The 23,009-nt window shown below is 43.0% G+C and overlaps 1 protein-coding gene across 14 annotated transcripts in view; it reads right to left on the bottom strand.

Moving 5' to 3' along the window:
* DZIP1 (DAZ interacting zinc finger protein 1) overlaps nt 1–23,009 on the bottom strand; it is a 54,340-nt gene that overhangs the window by 22,753 nt on the left and 8,578 nt on the right. For 9 of the 14 annotated variants that reach the window (XR_003434676.1, XM_027115986.1, XM_027115985.1 and 6 more), the window contains 9 exons: nt 22,294–22,378; nt 21,539–21,613; nt 19,353–19,480; nt 16,821–16,982; nt 13,202–13,339; nt 11,433–11,495; nt 3,502–3,642; nt 3,007–3,055; nt 1,460–1,516 (listed from right to left, as the gene is read on the bottom strand). Coding sequence is in view for 13 of the 14 variants with exons in the window: in XM_027115986.1 (XP_026971787.1) it covers nt 1,460–1,516; nt 3,007–3,055; nt 3,502–3,642; nt 11,433–11,495; nt 13,202–13,339; nt 16,821–16,982; nt 19,353–19,480; nt 21,539–21,613; nt 22,294–22,378 (898 nt within the window). In the remaining variant the exon portion in view is untranslated. The remainder of the gene's footprint in view (nt 1–1,459; nt 1,517–3,006; nt 3,056–3,501; nt 3,643–11,432; nt 11,496–13,201; nt 13,340–16,820; nt 16,983–19,352; nt 19,481–21,538; nt 21,614–22,293; nt 22,379–23,009) is intronic. The other 5 variants (XM_027115981.1, XM_027115984.1, XM_027115980.1 and 2 more) reach the window with 3 other exon arrangements.

The raw sequence follows: 23,009 nt of genomic DNA, 5'->3' as shown, positions 1-23,009 counted from the left end.
CTTTTTAGCTATTATGAATAATGCTGCTATGAATATTCATGTACAATAAACCAATTAAAAAGACTACCCCAATCACTGGGCTGGAAGACACCGTGAGAAGGCATTAATTCAGCCACAGCCTTCAGAGAGGAGTACACCTGATTCAAGTAAGACTGAACACCCTGTACTTCAAAATATCTCAGAAAATTAGATTCCACAGCCTCTCTTCCAATATTTGACAATTCCTATCGGAGATTCCTCTCTCAACTATTTATTTATTTATCTATTAGTTTACTGACTCTTTCCCTAGCTTATTAGAATAGATCTTTAATTCTAATCCTATTCTAAAAAATACTGGCCACAAACTTCAGCTACCCCACAGGCATACAATTTTGTCTTTACAATGGCTAGTGTGAAAGTGTTCAACTCCTAACTATGGGTAAACTGCTAACAATTCTGGAAATACGGCCTTCAAACCCATTTACAACTTGCTAATCTAGATCCAGGTTTGGTAAACTACAGCCTGTGGGACATACCAGCCCCTACCTGTTTTTGTAAATAAAGTTTTATTGGAACACATTATTGTTCCAATATTGTGCTAAGTATAATTAAAGTATAAACAATAATAATTGAGTGTCTTTTAAACTTCCATACTTCTCTGAAATGCTTCTGTTCTCCCCTCAGCTCTACTCCTGGCACTTAAACTACCCTCTCCTCCTGAGCACCTCTCAACCTCTTCAGCTTCCAGAAGCAACATCAAGAGGCCTCAAGAAGCAGCTGAGCAGTTAATACAATTAGCCCTTTCCGGTCAATTGTACCAAATTCCCAAACACGCTCATCAATGTCCTTTCATCATCACAAGTCCTGGGCCTCGGTGCAGGCCCTCTCCCCCGTTATTCAGATCCTGTACACATGCTTTCTTGAATGGAAACAAAAATATTTCAACTATTTATTATTAAGAAAACAATCTGTCCATTTTGAACTGTACAGATTATGTCTTTTTGGATTCTGGCCAAATCCTGACAGCTCCGGAAGACAGCTGTGCTGAGCTGACTTCAAGTGAGCGACTGGTGGGACCATCGCGTCAAACCCTGCAGCACTGGGTCTCAGTGATGCCGAAATGTGGTGGCCGCCACACACAGGCATGTGGTCACAGCGTATGACCTTGGGAAATCCAAGAGTACAAAGTGCAGCAATGCCGAAGAACTTTTAGTTGTTCCTTTATTAGGCGGATAAGGTTAACAGGTAAGGTGATGAGGTAATAGTAAGGTAACAGGTATGGCTAACCCAAATCACACGGATATTTACAATATTGGGTTGTAGAACTAGGTCAAATCTGGGAACCAAAATAGATCATTATATAACCTCCAAACACACTGATGTTCAAAGACATGTCTCTAAAAATAGTAAGCAGAAGTTATGTATGGGTTTAGCACTTTAAAAGTATCTTTAGAACCCTGAGCCTATTATAGAAACTTACTAGGTACAGTGGGGGTAGTCGGCTTAGATTCAAAAGTTTGCCAGGTTAAAGGATTCCCTGAAATAACAAAAAAAAGTAAATTAGTAACAAAAATCACAAGTTATGGGCTATATTTTGCTAGTGCATATCCTAATATTCCCCCCCCAAAAAAGCAATGAAATTTACCAACCTATAGCGACTTACCAAAAAAAGATGTTTAACATACATCTTTTAAAGCTAACTTTTTTCTAAAATTATTTTTCAAATGTGTATGCTGTCTAAGTAATTATACAGTTATTCCTCACTACCTGAACTCTTACTATTCCAAGAGAAGTTATAGGGAACCACCACTCTTCCCAAACCTTTATCTCAAAACGAGGGAAACAAGTGTGCAGGTCAATGATGTACAGGCACACCTCATCTTATTGCACTTGATTGTATTTCGAAGATGCTGCATTTTTAACCAACTGAAGGTTTGTGGCAACCCTGTGTTGTCAGGTGATGGTTAGCATTTTTAGCAATACAGTATTTTTTCATTAATGTATGTGTATTTTTTTAGACATAATGCTATTGTACACTTAATAGACTACAGTATAGTATAAACATAACTTTTATTATGCACTGAGAAACCTAAAAAATTTGTGTGACTCACTTAATTGTGATTATTGGCTTAATTGCAGTGGTCTGGAACTGAACCTGCAATATTTCCGAGATATGCCCGTATCTCCCATGGCCCCCAGAAACAGGGAGGAAACCCAGCTCATAACACCCACTATCAATCCCCAGTTGGCATCCCTCAAGTAAACAAAGATGCCTTAATAACCTGAGATGTACAGGAACCAAGACTGGGATCACTCGGAAGAAAAGCAGGCAAAAGGCAAGCTTTACGCTGTATTGGGAGACCCTGCACTTCTGGCTCCCAGCCCCCCTTCTAGACTAGCTCTTGAGTGATACGGAGATGGATGGCTATCACTGCTACCATCAGTAGGTTGTATATCCCCCCACTATACTTAGAACAAACCCTTAACCCCAGCCTACCACAATGCAGAATCGTGCAGCAAGCCTCTATAGCACTTTAGGATAATTAAGAGTTTAATATTAATAACGATAGCCAACACTCACGAGTGTTTAACAGGTGCTCTTTATACATGTTCTCCCATTTCATCCTTGTAACAAGCCTATGATGTAATTACTACTGATATTCCAGCTTTAGAGCTGAGGAAACCGGGGCAGAGGCTCACAAAGTTACATAGTGCCAGAGATGGGAGTTGAACCCGGTCTCCCCCAGACTCCGTACTTTTAATCATAAGGTGTCTTATTGCACATCCATCCAGAGGTACAGTGACTAAGCATGTATTATGTGCATGACGATACTCTGATAAAAAGGATACGAGATCATTCTATGACAGTTTAGGTATTTAAAATTCTTCAACTCTCTGGGTTGCGGTTAGCACAGCTTAGCACATCTTAGCACTCATGAACCATCACGGCCCAACATTCTTCTGAAGTCCAGCACACGGTTAGGGAGGCCCGCCTTGCCTCCAGCGCTGGGATCCTGGTCCACTTACCTCTGGGTTCACTGACACTGTTTAATGGTTTACTGGTAAACTCTTTAATCTGCAAAGAAGAACAGTCTTTCAGTGATCCATGTTTGAACTAGACAGGGACATACTGGATAATGGACAGACACTGTACTCAGTAAATGAACCTTTTCACTAAATCCTCCAAAGACACAGGACATGTGGACTTTAATGACATGGAGGCAAATGTTTTATAAAAGCAACATTTGGAGTCAGCTGCTTCTTTTGGTAAGGAGTTACCAAAAGAAATCTTAGCTACCTTCACATTTATTCTGAATTCTAACTGAATAAATCTGATTGCTCTACGGTATTTTAAAATACCTTTAAAAATTATTTTATTTACTTATACAAACAACCACAGGGAAAAAATATTCTATCTTCTTTATCTTATCCAACTTACAAGTGCTCTAAAATAAAAACACATGTTCTTAGATAAACTGCACTGTTTACATAGAAACGGTGCCAATATATACTCCAAAATACCTGTTGTCTCTGAGTGATGATCAGCTCCTTCTGCTCCTGGAGCCTCTGCCCTAGCTCTTCTATCCTTTTCTTGTAGAATACATTACTTGCATTTAGATCATCTATCATTGAGGTTCGAAGTTTCTCTATATGTGACAGGAGCTGGAAAAACCAATGAAGAAAGGCATTCATCTGCAAACTGCACGTAAATTTCTTCTTTTCGCAGTTTGTATATACATGCTGTACCTTCTTGCTGGCCTATGTTATCTACACACTGAATAACCCTCTGATCACCGTGTATGAAGGCCCTGGCCATACAAGGGGCTTCATCTCTGTTCCCAGGGAGCTCATGGCCCAAGAAAGCCAACACTGATGATGTGAACAGCGGAGGGAACCTGAGCCGTTACATGAAATCACACAGGGATGAGCAAGGATAAGGATCAAGGCTTCTCCCTCAGAGCAGCTCCAACCCCACGCAGTACTGTTCTCACACGTCCACATGCATCATCCCAGCTGGAAAGTGCACTCCCTGGGCCGGAGAGCCCACCTGAATTATTTTATACGCCCAGCAACTAGCATGGTCTCTGGCTCTTAGCAGGTTCTCAATAAATATTTACTGAGAAATGGGAGGTGGAGGGCGTTGGGGGTAGAGGAAAAGAGGAAGGGAGGGAGGGGGAGGGGGAAGGGGAAGGGAGGGAGGGGGAGGGGGAAGGGGAAGGGAGGGAGGGGGAGGGGGAAGGGGGAGGGAGGGAGCGGGGAGGGAGGGAGGGAACAGAAGAAAGAGAAGCAGAGAACAGATCCAAAGATGCACAGATTCATCTTTTGAGACTTAACCTCAGGGAAGATCAAATACTGGACAAGAATTCAAGAAGAATTTGTTTTCAATAATTTAAGGAAACATTCTTAAAACAACTTCGGAAGTTGCTTAAACAGAAGAGAAAATACCCTTGGTAAATGGCACTAAGGACATTCCAAGCCTACGGCCTGAAAACAGAGACAGGGATGTGCAGGTCAAATAAAGGGGGGTAACTGTGTCTGAGAGAAGCACAGAGTGTACCTGGGGCAGCATTTCCTAACTGGCGAGGTTTTTTTTAACAGACACTCAACACGTGTAGAGGCTGCGTTAGGCATTTCATCTTGTTGAATCCACACCACAGCCTCATGGATCCAAGCTTTGACCTCGTTGTTCAGATGGGGAAACTCAAGTCTAGAGAGGTAAGCAGCTGACCCAAACGCAGACAACTTGAGCGGGAAGAGCCCAGACTTGAACTTTCCTGTCTTCAAAGTCAACGCTTTCAAACTTAGTCTATGTCATGAAACGCATTAATGAACTGTACTTGCAGGCTTCCCTGGTGGTGCAGTGGTTGAGAACCCACCTGCCAATGCAGGGGACACAGGCTGGACCCCTGGTCCGGGAAGATGCCACATGCCGTGGAGCAACTAAGCCCGTGTGTCAAAACTACTGAACTTGTGCTCTAGAGCCGGCGAGCCACAACTACTGAAGCCCGTGCGCCTAGACCCCGTGCTCCGCAACAAGAGAAGCCACCGCGGTGAGAAGCCTAGGCACCACACTGAAAAGTAGCCCCCACTCAGCGCAACTAGAGAAAGCCCGTGCGCAGTAACCAAGACCCAACACAGCCAAAAATAAATAAATTTAAATAAATTTAAAAAAAAAAGGGGCTTCCCTGGTGGCGCAGTGGTTGAGAGTCCACCTGCTGATGCATGGGACACGGGTTCGTGCCCCGGTCCGGGAGGATCTCACATGCCGCGGAGCGGCTGGGCCCATGAGCCATGGCTGCTGAGCCTGCGCGTCCGGAGCCTGTGCTCCGCAACGGGAGAGGCCACAGCAGTGAGAGGCCCACGTACCGCAAATAAAAAAAAAAGAGAGAGAAAGAAAGAAATCACCAAATCAAAAAGTAACAAAAATGTACCTATCAGAATGGCCAAAATCCAGAGCTTGCCAATATCAAATGCTGGCAAGGATGCGGAGCAGCAAGAATGCTCATCCATTGCTGGTGGGAATGCAGAGCGCTACAGCCACGTGGAAGGCAGTCTGGCAGTTTCTTACAAAACTAAACATACTTTTACCAAACGATCCAGCAACTGTACTCCTTGGCATTTACCCAAAGGAGCCAAAACCCTATGTCCACACGAAAACTGCACACGGATGTCTATAGCAGCTTTATTCATAATTGCCAAAACCTGGAAGCAACCAAAGTGTCCTTCAGTAGGTGAAGAGATAAATAAGCTGTGGTCCATACAAACAATGGAATGTTATTCAACATTATAAAGAAATGAGCTACCGAACCATGAAAAGACTTGGAGGAACCTTAAATGCATACTGTTGAGTGAAAGAAGCCAATCTGAGAAGGCTACATACTGTATGATTCCAACTATATGACATTCTGAAAAAGGCAAAATTATGGAGACAGTAAAAAGAATCATCGATTGAGGGGAGGGAGGGAGGGATGAACAGGCAGAGCACAGAGGATTTTTAGGTCAGTGTCCTGTATGAGACCATAATGATGGCTGCACGTCACTATACATTTGTCAAAATCCATAGAATGTACAACTCAAGAGGGAACCCTAATGTAAACTGTGGACTTTGGGGGATAATGACATCTCAGCGTAGGTTCATCAATTGTAACCAGTGTACCACTCTGGTGCAGAGTGTTGATAATGGTGAAGGCTGTGCATACGGGGTGGGCAGGGGGTATCTGGGAACGCTGTGTATTTTCTCCTCAACGTTGCTGTGAACGTAAAATTACTCTAAAAATAATCCATTTACATTGAACAGAAAAACAATAAAATAACAACAAAAAGTTAATGCTCTCAATCCATACACTGCAGGGTCTTCCCTCTGAAGTGCTCTGTGCTCACATGAGGCCGGACAAACAATAGGTTGAACCAAGTTAAAGGGGTTTCCTGAGTAAGGACTAAAAAGAACCCTACATATCCCAGTGGATGCTAAGAATCTCCCCCCAGGAGGACACTGTCAGGAGCCTTCCCCGCATTTTTACAGACTACTGGAAAAGTACCCCCAAAAGCAGTTTGGGAAATCTGGAGTTGGAAAACAGAAGGAAAAGCCAATAAAAATGTACAGGGCTCTGGGCGGAGGCTGAGAATCAGCAATATGGGGACTCACTGCAGGGCCCAAGCAGAAAGGGTACGTAAGAAAAACTAAGGGATGGCATCATTTTGATACTGGAATTGAGAATTGACCAGAAGATGTGATAGTCTAAGAAAGAGATAGCCAGAAAATATTTCAAAAGGCCTGTGGCCCTGGAGCTCATTTCTTGTGACCTTCTACCATTTCAAGTTTTCCACTGTTTCTCTACCAGCCACATTATTCCATCCTCCTCTCCTTCCACTGCGTGACCATTCTACAACCTCCCAAGCTCTAAGAGTCTTCTGTTGGGTGGAAAAGGGCATGCCATCATTTATCTGTGGTTCCCTTTGAACTCCTACCAATGTTATTTAAAAACAAAACCAAAAAAAGACTGCCAAGAATCTAGGTAAAGCAATAAAAAGTTGGCAAATGCAACTTCCCTTAAACAGAGAAATACAATATGTGCATTGTAGGAACAGGAGGCACCAATCATGTGGAATAATTAATAGTTTGGTCTCAGGGACAGATTACTAAACCTTATTGAATCTGCCTCTCTGTTAGGGTTTAAGAGAAATGAAGGAAGAAGCACGCAGCTTCTGAACAAGCAAAACCAACAGACAAGGGAGCAGCGTAGCCTGGCGGTGGCACAAAACCTCCACGCTCCCAGCACGTGGGGTGAGGGGCCTCACTCACAAGCAGGTCAGGCCTCTCCTTCCTCCAAACCACTGGCAGTCGGTCTTCCTCTCTATCACCACCCACAGTGGCCAAGTGTAAACCTCTACAACTTATACTGTACACTGTATTCCAGCCGGAAGGCGACTTACATTCCCACAAGAGGCTTAAAGGAACGAGGACTAAAATCACCCCCTATTAAGAAGGAAGCCTGAATTCTGTCCCTAAACCCCAATGCTCTAAGAACACCCTGAAGAACAAAAATAGAACTTCAAACTGTAAGAGCCGTGGTTCAAACCATGGATCCAAAGCACAATCGTCGGGGGTTTGCTGGTGTTCTTACTGTTGTTTCCAAACTCTGCATGTCCCAGACTTACCTACTGAATCAGGCCTTCAGCGGGGAGAGCTGGACACCTGTATTTTGGAAGAGCCTCGGGTCATTCTGAAGGATGTCCCTGGTTAGGAACTACTGCCTTAGAGCATCTTGAAGGAAAGATTCAACATTCTTAGAGAAAAGCAACTCCTCTAAGTTGTCACTGGCCGTTCCCCTCCTCACCTGGTTAAGTGCCTAAAGCATGAAAGGTGAGTAAGGCAGCGAGGCAGAGGTTAAGAGGACCTGCTTCAAATATCACGTCACACCGACACACAGCTCTTTCCACCCTGTTCTTCTGAACTGTACAGTCAGCATCTCCCCATCCACACACAAAAAGCCTGTGTGATCCCCTTGTTGGCCACCTATCAACCTTCTGCATTCCTTCAGCAAATATTTAACAAGCACCAGCCACATTTTAGACACGTTATCGGATGCTGAGAATACAACGGAGGAGTAAACAGAGCCCTTCCCTCCCAGGGCTAGTGATCTGGTTGAAGAGACAGACAATAAACAAGTAAACAAAGTATTTAAAACAGTGTTGAGAGCTACACTTGTGAAGCGATGAGGATAATAACGGGAGGGGACCACCTCCCTGGATGGAGTGGTCTTGGGGTGACTTCAGGTCTCTTGAAGGAGGAGAATGAAGGCAGGAGAGATGCTCTCCTACTGGCCTTGAAGACGTCACAGCCAGCCTGTGAACGGCGGAGCCGGGGGTCTCACTCCCATGGCTAACCGTAAGGAACTGCACATCGCCAATCATCTGAACGGGCTTGGGAGGGGCCCCGGAGCCCCAGATGAGACCACACGCAGCTGACACCTTGAATGCAGCTTGTGAGACCCCGAGCAGACAACCCAGCCAAGCCGTGCCTGGACTCCTATCCCATGGAAACTGGGAGATAAGAAATCTGTGGTAATTTGCTACACAACAGAGAAAACCAAATCAGAGGGGAAGGAGACAGCCACATAAAGAACAAGTGGAACAGTATGGAGGTTCCTTAAAAAACGAAAAATAGAATTACCGTATGATCCAGCAATCCCACTACCGGGCATATACCCTGAGAAAACCATAATTCAAAAAGACACATGCACCCCAATGTTCATTGCAGCACTATTTACAATAGCCAGGTCATGGAAGTAACCTAAATGCCCATCAACAGATGAATGGATAAAGATGTGGTACATATATACAATGGAATATTACTCAGCCATAAAAAGGAACGAAATTGGGTCATTTGTAGAGATGTGGATGGACCTAGAGACTGTCATACAGAGTAAAGTAAGTCAGAAAGAGAAAAACAAATATCGTATATTAACGCATATATGTGGAACCTAGAAAAAATGGTACAGATGAACTGGTTTGCAGGGCAGAAATTGAGACACAGATGTAAAGAATAAACGTATGGATACCAAGGGGGGAAAGAGGCAGGGGTGGTGGTGGTGTGATGAATTGGGTGATTGGGATTGACATGTATACACTAATGTGTATAAAATTGATGACTAATAAGAATCTGCTATATAAAAAAAAAATTAAATTAAAAAAAATTAAATTAAAAAAAAAAAGTGGAAGGACCTCCCAGCAGCGAAAACAAATGTAAAAGGAGAAAAAGGCCACACGTTCTACAAATTACCAGAAGGCCACCGTAGCTAAAGAGAGTCGGTTCAGAGAGAGGTTCAGGATGAGGCCACGGTGGTGGCCGACAGCCAGATTATTTCGGCTGCTCTGCAGAGAGCAGATTACACGAGCAAAAGGCTGGAATTGGGAAGCCAGTTACTGGGCCCTCTTGGAAATGGTGGGAGCTCAGCGGAGGATGGAAGCAACAGAAATGTCCAGAAGAACATGGATATGAGCTACTCGGCAGGACCTGCCGATAGCCTGGAACTGGGGGCTGAGGGAGTGCATCTGAGTGGACTAGGGTACCATCAGCCAAAAGCAAGACACCTCTGGGGACAAATCCAAGAGCTTCACTTTAGACATGTTACATGGAAGAAGCAGTGGAGATGTCAAGTACAGAGCTGGCTACTTCGTCTGGAGCTCAGAAGGTGGCTTAGACTGGAGAAAGAAACATGGGCGTTATATCTACACACAGCCCAGACACTACTCCCCTTTAACAAGCTCTCTGTCCAATTCCTGGAGCACCAGAACTATGAGAAATACATTTCTGTTGCTTATAAGCCACCCAGTCTACGTTGTTTGCCCAAAAGGGGATACAAAGGGCTACAAAACACATACAATTTAAAGTGAAAAAATCAACAGATGTTTTCCTGTCTTAAAATCCCAAATAAACCTACTTTACATTTTTTACACTATTGTAAAAGCATTTTTTTTTTTTTTTTTTTTTGTGGTACGCGGGCTCTCACTGTTGTGGCCTCTCCCGCTGCGGAGCACAGGCTCCGGGCGCGCAGGCTCAGCGGCCATGGCTCACCGGCCCAGCCGCTCCGCGGCACGTGGGATCTTCCCGGACCGGGGCACGAACCCGTGTCCCCTGCATCGGCAGGCAGACTCTCAACCACTGCGCCACCAGGGAAGCCCTGTAAAAAGCATTTTAACACTTAAATTTCTGATGTACTCAGCAGAAAAGGAATAGGTGTTACAATTCATTTTTGTTTTCATTAAAATGACTTTAATGTGAACAATCCTTCTTTTTATAGGCAGACCTCAGAGATACTGTGTGTTCAGTTCCAGATCACAGCAGTAAAGCGAATCACGTGAATTTTTTGGTTTCCTAGTGCATACAAAAGTTATGTTTACACTACACTGTGGTCTATTAAGTGTGCAATAGCGTTATGTCTTAAAATAAACAATGTATATGTCTTAATTTAAAATACTTTGTTGCAGGCTTCCCTGGTGGCTCAGTAGTTAAGAATCCACCTGCCAATGCAGGGGACACGGGTTTGAGTCCTAGTCCGGGAAGATCCCACATGTCGCGGAGCAACTAAGCCCACGCACCACAACTACTGAGCCTACACTCTAGAGCCCGTGAGCCACAACTACTGAGCCCGTGTGCCACAACTACTGAAGCCCATGTGCCTAGAGCTGGTGCTCAACAAGAGAAGCCACCACAACGAGAAGCCTGCACACCGCAACCAAGAGTAGCCCCCGCTCGCCGCAACCAGAGAAAAGCCCACGCGGAGCAACAAAGATCCAACACAGCCAAAAATAAAATAAATAAAAATTAAAAACAAAAAACTTTATTGCTAAAAAATGCATCATCTGACAATGCAGGGTTGCCACAAACCTTCAATTTGTAAAAAACGCAATTATCTGCAAAGTGCAATAAAATAAGGTATGCCTGTATTCAAAACTTATCTAGACTGCCACTCTGTAATGTTTAAAAATTAGAAACATGTATTCAACAATGGAGAAATGATTAAATAACTGATGATACAGATCAGTTTGATCATCATGGAGCCATTAAAAAAATCATGGAGCCATTAAAAAAATCATGATTTTGAATAATATTTTAAAACATAGGAAACTGTTTATGGTATATTAAATGAAAAATGTATAAAGTTATAGATATAAAGCAAAATTCAAAATCTGTGAGACATATCATATGCATGGGTTTCTATACTTATAGAAACGCAACATTTACAGCATAGGAAAAAGATTGAAAGAAATTATAACAAAGCAGTAACACTGGTTATCTATGGTATTGGAATGATGAGTAATTTTAATTTTTGTTATATATTTCTCCACAAATGTCTCAAGTGGATAAACATTACCTTTATTATAGAGAAAAGCAAATATTCTTTTCAGAAAGACCCACTTTTTATAGGTCGTTGGTTTCTTAATCTTACCCGGCTCTTCTCTTTCTTGTGTTCTTGATGAAGAGCCTGAACTCGAGCTGTCCACTTGCTTTCCTACAAAATTAGTAAAACAAGAGTAATTTAGTGTAACTGTAACAATGACATCTACTCAAAAGGGAAGCTTCCTTTTTAGTGAGTACCTATGAAACCCAACCATCTATTTGGTAAAATTTTAGCAGGCATTTAAAAAAGTAAATAAATACAGTCAAAAATGTTTAAACACACTTGCACTTGGTTTTAATCTTATACTCTGAGGCAAGGTTCAGCAAACATTTTCTGTTAAGGGGCTAATAGAAAATATATTAGACTCTGGGGGCTAGATGACTCAGTCACTACTACTAGGTAGGAGAACAGCCATAAGTAATATGTAAATGAAGTCATAGACGGTACATAATAGTACGGCTGTGTTCCAATAAAACTTAATTTAAAAAAACAGGTGCTAGTTTGTTAACCTCAGAAGCTAAAAGGAAACATCAAGGTTTCTGGGTCCATAGGTTCTGAACTGATAGAGCTCACAGGAAGGAGACAAAAGAAATTTAGGTGGGACCTGAGGATTTCATAACTGGGTCCTTCAACTAGTGAGACAGCAGCCTGCTGGGAGCAAATGCCAACAGTTCAGTTCAGGACCCAATTCCTGGTCCCCTACCGCATACCAGGCACCTTGCTGGGCAGCCGCTGGCAGGCTGGGAGTGAACTAAGAGACAGGCCCTGCTTGCCCTGCCCGGAAGAACAGTGGACATACAATGGAGGGTTCCCACATAATGTGCACGTGATCAGGTCCAGCTTGGAGGACTGTGGCAGTGCAATAACCCAGAACTCCTGGAGGACTCTCCAGAAGAGATGCCATCCCAGCTGAATAAGTGTCAGGGCCTGAAAACTGGAAGGTGCATAACAAAGAAAGCTGAAAAAGCAAAATCAGATTGCCTCGTTCTGGGAACCAGGAGCTCTTTGGGGCTACTGGGGCGTCAAGGTAAAGGCAAGAATGGTGGGAGATGGCAGGACCAGATGCCCAGGGACTCTGAATGCTGGTTAAGGGTCCTAGACTTTGTTCTGTGAAAGATGGGGAGCCATTGAAGGATTTTAGACAGGATGGTGACATGATCACCCTGGCTATAACACGAAAGGTAGATTGAGGGGAGAGAGGCAAGACAAGAAGCAGTGGCAGTAGTCCATGTTCAAAAACACATTTACCTTTTAAAATGACATAATATTGCTTTCTGAAAAAATCCTAAATTCATAAGCTTTAATCTCTATGTTTCCTGGCTAAAAAAAAAAGTTCCCCTAAATCAGTGTGATCAAAATAGCCAGGACAAAGGCTGTACTGATTACTGAGGTTCACTTCCAAATGATTGTAATTTATTTGATAAATGTAAAAGACCATCAGTTTGCCAAGGCGGCCATATATTTAAGCTCTAAAACGTCAGGGCTTCAATATGCCTTTCTATGCCTTTTGAAAGGGGGTCTACATCTGAAATATGAAAAATAACTACTAAGGTAATATGAACCAATTCAAATAGATATTAGTCAAGGAAAAACTAAACAACTTTGCCAACTGTTCTGTATCCACATCTATTAGTCAATCAGTAAGTATCGAATGAACACCTATTCTGAATTACACACGTGTTAGAAGATAAGGAGAAAAGAATCAGTCACCTTCATCGTCACTGAAAGAGGCACTTTTTTGTAGATGGTGCTTACTGTAAATTACCTCACCAAGAAAGATCAGGTCTCTGCTGAAGTAGTCACCCACTTTTACATACCTGACTATCAAGAAGTTGCATCACATTTTGGAAATCCTGGGGATGCTGAGGACGTTCTTCTTTAAGCTCATGTGCATCTTTTAATGTGCCTATGTTACACTTGATCTGCATATTGGACTTCTGGATTTCTGACAATTGCTACAAAATAAAATTCAGAATCACTGGTACAGATGTTCACACTTTTATACGACTGACACAGAGAACAAAATTGGGGAGCACCTGACTATCCTCCTGGACGTTCACCGGGCCTCTCCTGCTTCTCATTCCCAGTGGTTTTCCCGTTTCATTACCTCCAACAAAAGAACGTGCACTGGGAGAGAAAGGGAAAGGAAAACCTAAACTTTCTAATCTCAGATAATCGATCTTTAAAACTTTAATGGGCAGGCAACAGTGCCAGAAACAGAGGAACTGGGTGCAGCTGATTCTCAGGATGTGAGGAGGCCAGCATCTTCCAGGGACCACTAGGGACATAAGGTTTTAATGTTACCCTTTGCTTATAGGTTATTCCCAAAGTTACTGGCAGTAAATACCCTCAGAAGGTAATATGTTAACTTCAAAAACAAAAGGATGGGGGAGCATTGTCCCCTACCGCTTAAGTCTGGGCTGCACAAGGTGACTTCCTTCCAAAGAGCACAGTATGGAATGGGGGGCAGTGGGGTGGGGAGAAACCTGACAAATACTACCTCAGCCAGGTGATCAAGGTCAACACCAACGGTCATAAACCATGTAGATGGTATGTACCCTTGAAATGATGTGATGAAAATTGTACTTTATCTCTGAGGACTTCTTCCCCAAAACCCATAAACCCTGTCTAACCATGAGAAGAATATCAGGTAAATTCCAACAGAGGGGCATCCTACAATATACCTGAAGAGTACACCTTAAAACTGTCAAGGTCATCAAAAACAAGCCTGAGCCTAGAGAAACAAGACAACTAAATGTACTTAGGTATCCTGGATAGGACCCTAGGGCAGAAAAAGGATGTTAGGTAAAAGCAAAAGAAATCTGAACGAAGTATGGACTTTAGTTAATACTAAGGTACCAGTATTGGCTCATTAATTGTAACAAATGTATGATACTAATTTAAGACGTTAGTAATGTGGAAAACGGTGTACAGGGTTAGGAGAGGGGTACTTATATGGAACTTTCTGTACTATTTGCTCAGTAAACCTAAAACTATTCCAAAAAATAGTCTATTATTAATAATAATTTTTAAAACGCTCTATAGCCAAAGTGGGCAAACAACCCAAATGTCCATCGAATAATGGATCAATAAAATATGGTGTATCCATACAATGAAATATCATTCGGCAATTAAAAAAATATATTGATACATACTACAGTGTGGATGAATCTTGAAAACATTATACTAAGTGAAAAGAAGCCACTCACAAAAGATCACATTTTATATGATTTAATTTATATGAAATGTCCAGCACAGGCAGATGCATAGAGACAGAAAGTAGACCTGTGGTTGCCAGGGGTGGGAGGGAGTGCCAGCGGGTACAAGCCTTCTCCTTTGGGTGATGAAATGTTCTAAAATGACTGTGATGATGGTTGCATAACTCTGTGAACATAGTAAAAACCACTGAACTGTACAGTTTAAGTGGGTGAATTGTATGATATGTAAACATCTCAAAAAAGCCGTTTGAAGAAAATAGATGGGGCTTCTCTAGCGGTACAGTGGTTAAGAATCTGCCTGCCAATGCAGGGGACACGGGTTCGAGCCCTGGTCCGGGAAGATCCCACATGCCGCAGAGCAACTAAGCCTGTGCGCCACAACTACTGAGCCTGCGCTCTAGAGCCTGCGAGCCACAACTACTGAAGCCTGAGCGCCTAGAGCCCGTGCTCTGCAACACGAGAAGCCACCGCAATGAGAAGCCCGCGCACCACAACGAAGAGTAGCCCCCGCTCTCCGCAACTAGAAATAAATAAATAAATGTATTTATTAAAAAAATAGATATCTATATGAATGGTAAAAAAAGTCCTAGGTAGGGAAAAGTCCAATTCCACAATGATCCCGGGGGCAGGGATAACCATGCAGGGAATCTCAGGCAAAAGAGCCATACTGGCAGCTTTATCACAAGGAAAAAAAAAAGTGTGGCCTTGATGGAGAAGACATAAAAAGCCAGTCTTAAATTGGTTACTATCAGAATCCACTACTGCGGGTGATACGGCATCCCACTCTGAGAAGATGCCAAGGGTCTGAGTTCGGGAGAAGCCCCTGGAGTAGGGGTGGTAGAAGAATTACTCCTGCCCACAGGTTCTGAGGCTTAGAGCCAAGCGAGGTGATAGGGGACAGTTGAACCCACAGGGAGTTGACTGAAGAAAGCCCTACAGAAAAGACACAATGAGCCACCCTAAGTTAATTTCCCCTCAACTTTCTATTTGCAAATTACAACTTAGGAAAAAGTTGAAAGAAGAGTATAATGAACACCCGTTTCCCCTTCACCAGTTGTTAACCTCGGGCCACATTTGCTTTGTAAAGACGTGACAGTGGCTGGCAAACTTTTTCTGTAAAGAGCCAGATAGTATTTGACTTTGGGAGACATGGAAGACCTTGGTCATAAGCTCTCAACTCCACGGCTCCAGCACAAAAGCTCCAGAGACAAAGTGCGGAGGAAAGAGTATGGCTGTGTTCCAAAAAACCTTCACTTGTGGACACCGAAAGGTAAACTTCATATCATTTTCACGTGTCGTGAAGTATTTCTTCTTTTGACTTTTTCCAACCACTTAAAAGTGTAAAAATCTCTCTTAGCTTGAGAGCCATACAAAATCAGGTGGTTTGTCAGGTCTGGGTCACAGGTCATAGTTTGCCCATCCCTGTGAGAGGGTTCAGGCCGTTTTAGAGAAGGATCTTAGCAGTATTCCAAAACTATCCCTCTATTTTAGTTTATAAACATGTTGGCCCCTAGAGGGAGCTCCAGACTCTTCCCTTGCCTCCTTTGCTTCACTGTGACCTCGGCTGCTCCCACGGGGAAGTGGAGGTTGCCTTTAGCGACATCCAGCTCACTCAAACCTGCTAGGACTGGGGTGAGGAAGGGGCCTGGCAAAGGCTCTCCCTCCGTCTTTCTGGGTCAGCTTCCTTCTCCCACATTGGCAATCTCTGTCAGTCTTTCTGGAAAGTTCCTTTGGAAAGCTCTAAAACTCAGGGAGGGAGTTATTGTTTGGGGCTATCTAAACCTAACCAGCTAAGAAAGAGGGACCTTCTTCTCTGATCCATCTAAAATGTACCAAGTGTCCTGCACTGGGGTTTGGGGTCAAAGCTCCCACTCTCAAGGAAACGACTCTTCTGACCTGCTGTCTCTTCCGTATGCCTTGAGCTCCCAAGACTCTCAGGGAGGAGCGGTGTCTGGGCCACAGCACAACAAAGGAACTTCTGGATCCATAGGCCACATTGCCACTCTAATGCCACCTCTCAAGGCCACAACTCTAACATTGCTAGGAAGACTCCGAGGTTTAATACTTACCTATTTTCAACGTTTTTTGTGGGTATTTTCGGGTAGAGCCACGTGGCTTGTGGGATCTTAGTTCCCCAACCAGTGATCAAACCTGTGCCCCCAGCACTGGAAGCTCAGAGTCCTAACCACTGGACCACCAGGGAACTCCCAATACTTACATATTCTAACGCTGAATTCTTAGAAGTTAGTTCTTTAAACTCCTTCATAAACATTTCCTTGACTTTTTCCATTTCATCAGCTAGTTTCTCCTTTTCTTCTTCCTTCCATCTATCAAATAACTTCAGAAATTCTTCCTCTTTTGTTTTCTGCATTTCATATTCCTGAAATTGATTTAACACATGGCTTTCAAAGCTCTGGTATGAAGCAAGTATGCAGAAATGTAAATACACAGACATAGTTTCACCTCAAATGGGTCAGCTAGACTTGCAAATTTCAGTTAGGCTTCTTCTGTTTGTTTTGGTTGCAAAAACACTGCATATAATGGCAGGTCTGTGCACAATGATTTCTCTAAACCAAAGGTAGCACACAGCATCCTTTTGTCCTTACATTCCTTAAAGCACAAACACAGAGGCCCAAAGTCTCAAAAGTTCTATGATCTGTGAACTTGTAGAGTAGGCATCCAATCATATATAAAATGTAAACATACTTTAAAAGTCTATTGAGAAGAACCTTTCTTGATACCATACCAATTTGGGTAGCGTGGCTCCATCTCACCCTTAATAAACACAAATACATTTTTATATAAGCTAAATTCAAGGTCTGGTCTGATCAGTCTTTGATTTCTGGATGACCTTCTGTTGTGTATTTTTATTCTCCTAACTGGGGACCTGAACTACACTACAAATATACTCCACCTAACAAACATACAGAACACCGCACCCAACAACAGCAGAATATACATTCTTGTTAAATGCACATGGAAGATTCACCAGGATAGACTACATGTTAGGCCTTAAAATGATGTTCAATTTTAAAAGGTTGATATCATGCAAAGTATCTCCTCCAACCACAACAGAATGAGGCCAGAAATCACTAACAAAAGGAAAACCGGAAAATTCACAAATGTATGAAAATTAAACAATATACTCTTAAACAGCCAATGGGTCAAAGAAAACCTCACTAGGGAAATTCAAAAATACTTCAGGATGAATGAAAATTAAAGCACAACGTACCAAAAAAGGGAAGCAGACAAATCAGTGCTCAGAGGGAAATTTATAACTGTAAGCACCTACATTAAAAAAGGAAGGGGCTTCCCTGGTGGCGCAGTGGTTGAGAGTCCGCCTGCTGATGCAGGGGACACGGGTTCGTGCCCCGGTCCGGGAAGATCCCACATGCCACGAAGCGGCTGGGTCCGTGAGCCATGGCCGCTGAGCCTGTGTGTCTGGAGCCTGTGCTCCGCAACGGGAGAGGCCACAACAGTGAGAGGCCCGCGTACCGCAAAAAAAAAAAAAAAAGGAAGTTCTCAAGTGACAAAAAAAGGTCATTACATAATGATAAAGAGGTCAATTCATCAAGAAACTATAACAACTGTAAATATATATGCATGAAGCATTGGAGCACCTAAAATATATAAAGCAAATACCAACAGAATGAGAAGGAGAAATAAACAACAATACAATAATAGTAGGGGGATTTTAATACCCCACTCTCAACAATGGGCCATCCAGACAGAAAATCAATAAGGAAACACAGGAGTTGAACAATACTATAGACGAAATGGACCTAAAAGAGATATGCAGGACATCCTACCCAATAACAGCAGAATACACATCCATCTCAAGTACATACAGAATATCCTCCAGGATAGATCATATATTAGGTCATAAAACAAGTATTAACAAATTCAGGAAGACTCACTTTATATCAAGTATTTTTTCTGACCACAATGTTATGAAACTAGAAAACAGTAACAGAAGGAAAAATTGAAATTCACAAATAACTGGAAATTAAACACACATTCCTGAACGACTAATGGATCAAAGGAAAAATCAAAAGGGGAATCAAAAACATCTTGAGACAAATAAAATGGAAACACAACATACCGAAACTTATGGGATGCATTAAAAGCAGCTCTAAAAGGAAAGTTTATAGCTATAAACGCCTACATGAAGAACAAAGAAAGATCTCAAATAAGCAACCTAACATTATACCTCAAAGAACCAGAAAAAAAGAACAAACTAAGTCCCAAGTTAGCAGAAGGAAGGAAATGATAAAGGTTAGAGCAGAAATAAATGAAACACAGGATAAGAAGACAATAGAAAAGATTTAAAAAACTAAGACTTGATTTTTTGAAAAGATAAACAAAATTGACAAACCTTTAGCTAGACTAACAAAGAAAAGAAAGAGGACTCAAATAAATGAAATTATACATGAAAGAGGAGACATTACAACTGATACTACAGAATTACAAAGGATCATGATAGCCTACTATGAACAATTGCATGCCAACCAATTGGACAATCTAGAAGAAATAAATTCCTAGAGACATACAACCTACCAAGATTGAATCATGAAGAAAGAGAAACTCTGAACAGATGAATAATGAGAAAGGAGATTGAATCAGTAATCAAAAAACTCCCAAAAAAGAAAAGCTCAGGACCAGACGGTTTCACTAGTGAATTCTACCAAACATTTACAAGGAATTAACCCCAATCCTTCCCAACATATAAGTGTTTCTGAATTTAGCATACCTTAGAGAATCTGACTACATGGGCATGCTGTGCAGCCTCTAGCTGAGACCTGGTGAGCTGCAGCTGCTCCTTCAACATGTCGATCTCATTCTGGAGCTTGTCAGTCTGTGCCCTTGTCTTATACTCTGCTGCAACAGAAATACCTCGTTAAAATACCATCTCTTAGAAAACCTATCTGAAAACTTTTGGGGTACATCCTACTGATAAGACAAAGACAAAGGAAACTGCTTTTTCTTGGGATATTACTTTTTTCATGCCGCATGAGCCAACTTTTACTCTCTACTATTCAATATTTATTTTCAGTCCTTCATATTATTGAGCGCTGAATTATTTTTAGCAGATTCTTTCAGCCACTAGATTGAGGTTGGATTATCCTACATAGATAGGGTGAGAGCCCGTTCAGGGAGCAAAAACGGTACAAGGAATAATCCTGGGCTCTTCTTCAAGATGCCTGTCTCAGTCAGAGAAGGGAAGCAATAGCTTCCACGGCAGGTACCACAGTATTGAAATCTCTACGGTCACCATCCTTCTGGCTCCCACCGAACTCTCCTGAGAACCTCATCTGTGCTAAGATAAGCAGAGGCTGGCATTCAAAATGCAAACTTGGGCCATAACCCATCCATGGGGCAAAAACGAACTACTGAAAAGTCGTTAAAGGGAGCAACAAGTGAAGGGAAGAATACTTATGTACATGTACTTACATGCAGATGTACACATGACTGAATGGATATACATGTGTCTGTGAGTGTAGACATGAAAGGTATGGAAACCAAGGTAGAAAGTCAGAATCTCAAAGATGACCTGAAGAAATAATACTCATTTCAGAGTCTGAAATACTCTCTGAAACGAGTATGCGATAGAATAAGATACTGAAACAGAAGAGAAAGAAGGTCAGTTTCACACTGAAGAATGGTAGGTTAATTAAAATACTTAATCTTCCCAATTTCTCCAATACATTGCTAAATTGTATCAGCGGTCCATGGCTTATAAGTGGAATTTTATGCTGTTCATATTGTTTATGCAAAGTTTAGCTGTTTCCTGAATAAATCTATTTATCTGAAATAGGCAGGAATGGAAACAAACTGGCCCAAAAGGGAGGGGAAAGCAGGCACTGAGTAACAAGCTAGAAGTACACACGTCTAGATACCGAGAACATTTAAGATTGTAATGAGAACTTCTGTGGATTACTGTGGCAATCAGCAGAATGCTTTGATCTGCTCATGGAGAAACAGACCTTGCATTCTTTGCTCCTGAGAACATTTAAATTAGTAGGAAACCTGGTTCCATGGTAAGCCTCCCATCTCCTGCTTCTTCAATTTCCCCCTCGATACACTGGTTAATTCACACTGGCACCCAAACACATCTTAGTATCTCCCACCTCAAACAAGACAAAAATTTCCCCTTGGTCTCACATTTCCCTCCAGGCACTGCCTCCTGTCCCAGCTTTCCTTCCCAGCAAACGTTACTGAAATAAATGTCTGTAATGGACATGACCGCTTCCTTGCCTGATTCCCAGCTCACTCCAATCCAGCTTTCATCCCCAATAATTCACTGAATTATGTCACATGTCAAAGTCACCAACAGTCACTGTGACAATAATGGTCAATTCTAGGTCTTCCTCTTCCTCTGTGCCTCAAGATCATTCGGTGTAACTGTCTCCTTCTTGAAACACTCATGCCCCTTGGTTTCCATGACAACACACTTCCCAGACTCCCTCCTGCCTCCATCACTGTGATTTCTCACTCCCTCAGGGGCTCCTCCTGAACTCCTAGTGTGGGGCTGGCCCTAGCCATCTTCTCTTCTCTAAGTGATCTCATCCAGCCCAGTTCTGCTAACGACTCCCAGGTTTTATCTCCAGCCTGGACCTTCACTTTGACCTCCAGACCTTCAGCATCTCCACTTGCATGGCAACTGTACGTGTGACTTAGTTGTACCCGCGGCCAACACAAATTCTCCATTCTCCTTCCTCCCTCAATCTATCTGCTCCACTCCTGGTCTGTCCCTCAGGAAACGTGACAGCCATTCACCCAAATGTATAGGACAAAAGCCCAGGATCATCTTTGCTTCATCTCTTGCTCTCATGTTGAGTCACATCTCTGTGGCCTCTGCGTCCAGAATAAACCTTCCATCTCCACTTCTCCCACCTTCCCTGGTGCCGCCCTGGTCCAGTTGCCACCTTCTCTCACCTGGGCTATCACGCAGCCTCCTCACCTTCCCAGCTGCTTCCACCTCTGCCCCTACAGTCTGTTCCCCAACTGCAGCTAGAGGGGTCATTTTAAGGTACAGATCAGATCATGTCCCCGCAACTTAAAATCCTCCAGTGGCTTCCCATTACGCTTATTAAATCACCCACATGCCCACCCAGGGCGTTCAAGGTCCTATGTGACCTAGTCCCTTCCTAACCCACCACTGCCTGGCTCACCCTGCTCCACCAACCTTCTATCTGTTCCCCAAACATGCCGTGCCCTGCCTTTTCCTCACACACCCTCACAGTGCGAGTTCCCCTTGCCCGGGATATACATTTCCCAAATTTCCTGCAGGCTGGGACCCCAGCACCATTCTGGTTTCTGATCAAATAGCGCCTCCTTAATGAAGAGTCACTAGGAGTCACTCTCCATCCCATTCTCCTACTTTATGTTCTTCATTGCACTTGCCACCATTTGAAAAGAATCACTCATTCATTTGTTTAAATGTGAACCCTCCATCCCTCCCATTAGGGTGTAAGAGAGCCAGACAGGGTCTGTCTTGCTTATGACGGTATCCCCGACCCCTAAGGCAGTACATGGCACACAGTAGGGGCTCAATACTAACTAAATGAGTGAACAAGGACTATGACGCTTTCTTTTAAAAGGACTGAGAGATGCTTTGGACCATGTCTCACTGAAAAAAGAAAAAGGCACCAGAAAGAGAACAGATCTTTGAGGTAGCGCTCACGACTTACCAAGATGAGAATCTTCAGGGTGGCGGCGCTGAATATGACTTTGTAGAAAAGCTTGGTTCATAAAGGCCTTGTCACAAAAACGGCACTGAAAAGGAGACAGCAACAAATCCAAGTGTCTGTAACAAGTGCCCTTCCACCTAATTTGAATTAAAATTTGGGTCCCTGAAGCATTATCTCTTGGGGGATTTCCCCCAAATGTTACCACCTTGGCAGGTGATACTGAAAGCATAACTAAAAAGACATACAAGACCAGAGTGTTCTTCCCAAACTGAACACAGGACAGTGAAAGCCATCTCTTGACAGTTAAAGTAGCCCATCTTGGTGGCTTTGGGAACCCCTGATGCTGCCCCTGTTAAGACTGGTGGTTCACAGCCCGCCAGCATCAACTTGTTCATGACACTCCAGTCATGCCAGCCTCTTCCTGTCCCTCAAGCAAGCCAGCTTCAGACCCTTTGCATTGGCTGGTTCCCTGCCTGCATCTTCCCCAGACCTTCCCATTCAAGGTGTCATTTACAGAGCATCTTCCACGCTCGGGCTGAGCTGCACGTCCTCAGCAAATCTTCCTGCATGAGCCTCCTGACAGGCACTGTCCCATCACACTGTCTTGTTTTCATCATTGTACATCTCACCAGTTAATATTTTCAGGTTTATTTACTTCACTTGCTTATTGTCTCCTGCCTAATCCCTCTAGGTTCTAGCATGTCAGCTTCCTGAGA

This window comes from Aethalodelphis obliquidens, unplaced genomic scaffold (genome assembly GCF_003676395.1).
Source record: "Aethalodelphis obliquidens isolate GAN/ISIS:26980383/991018 unplaced genomic scaffold, ASM367639v1 scaffold15, whole genome shotgun sequence".
Taxonomy (NCBI): domain Eukaryota; kingdom Metazoa; phylum Chordata; class Mammalia; order Artiodactyla; family Delphinidae; genus Aethalodelphis; species Aethalodelphis obliquidens.
Note: the sequence above shows the minus strand (reverse complement) of the source record. Positions and strands in the feature narration are given on the sequence as shown.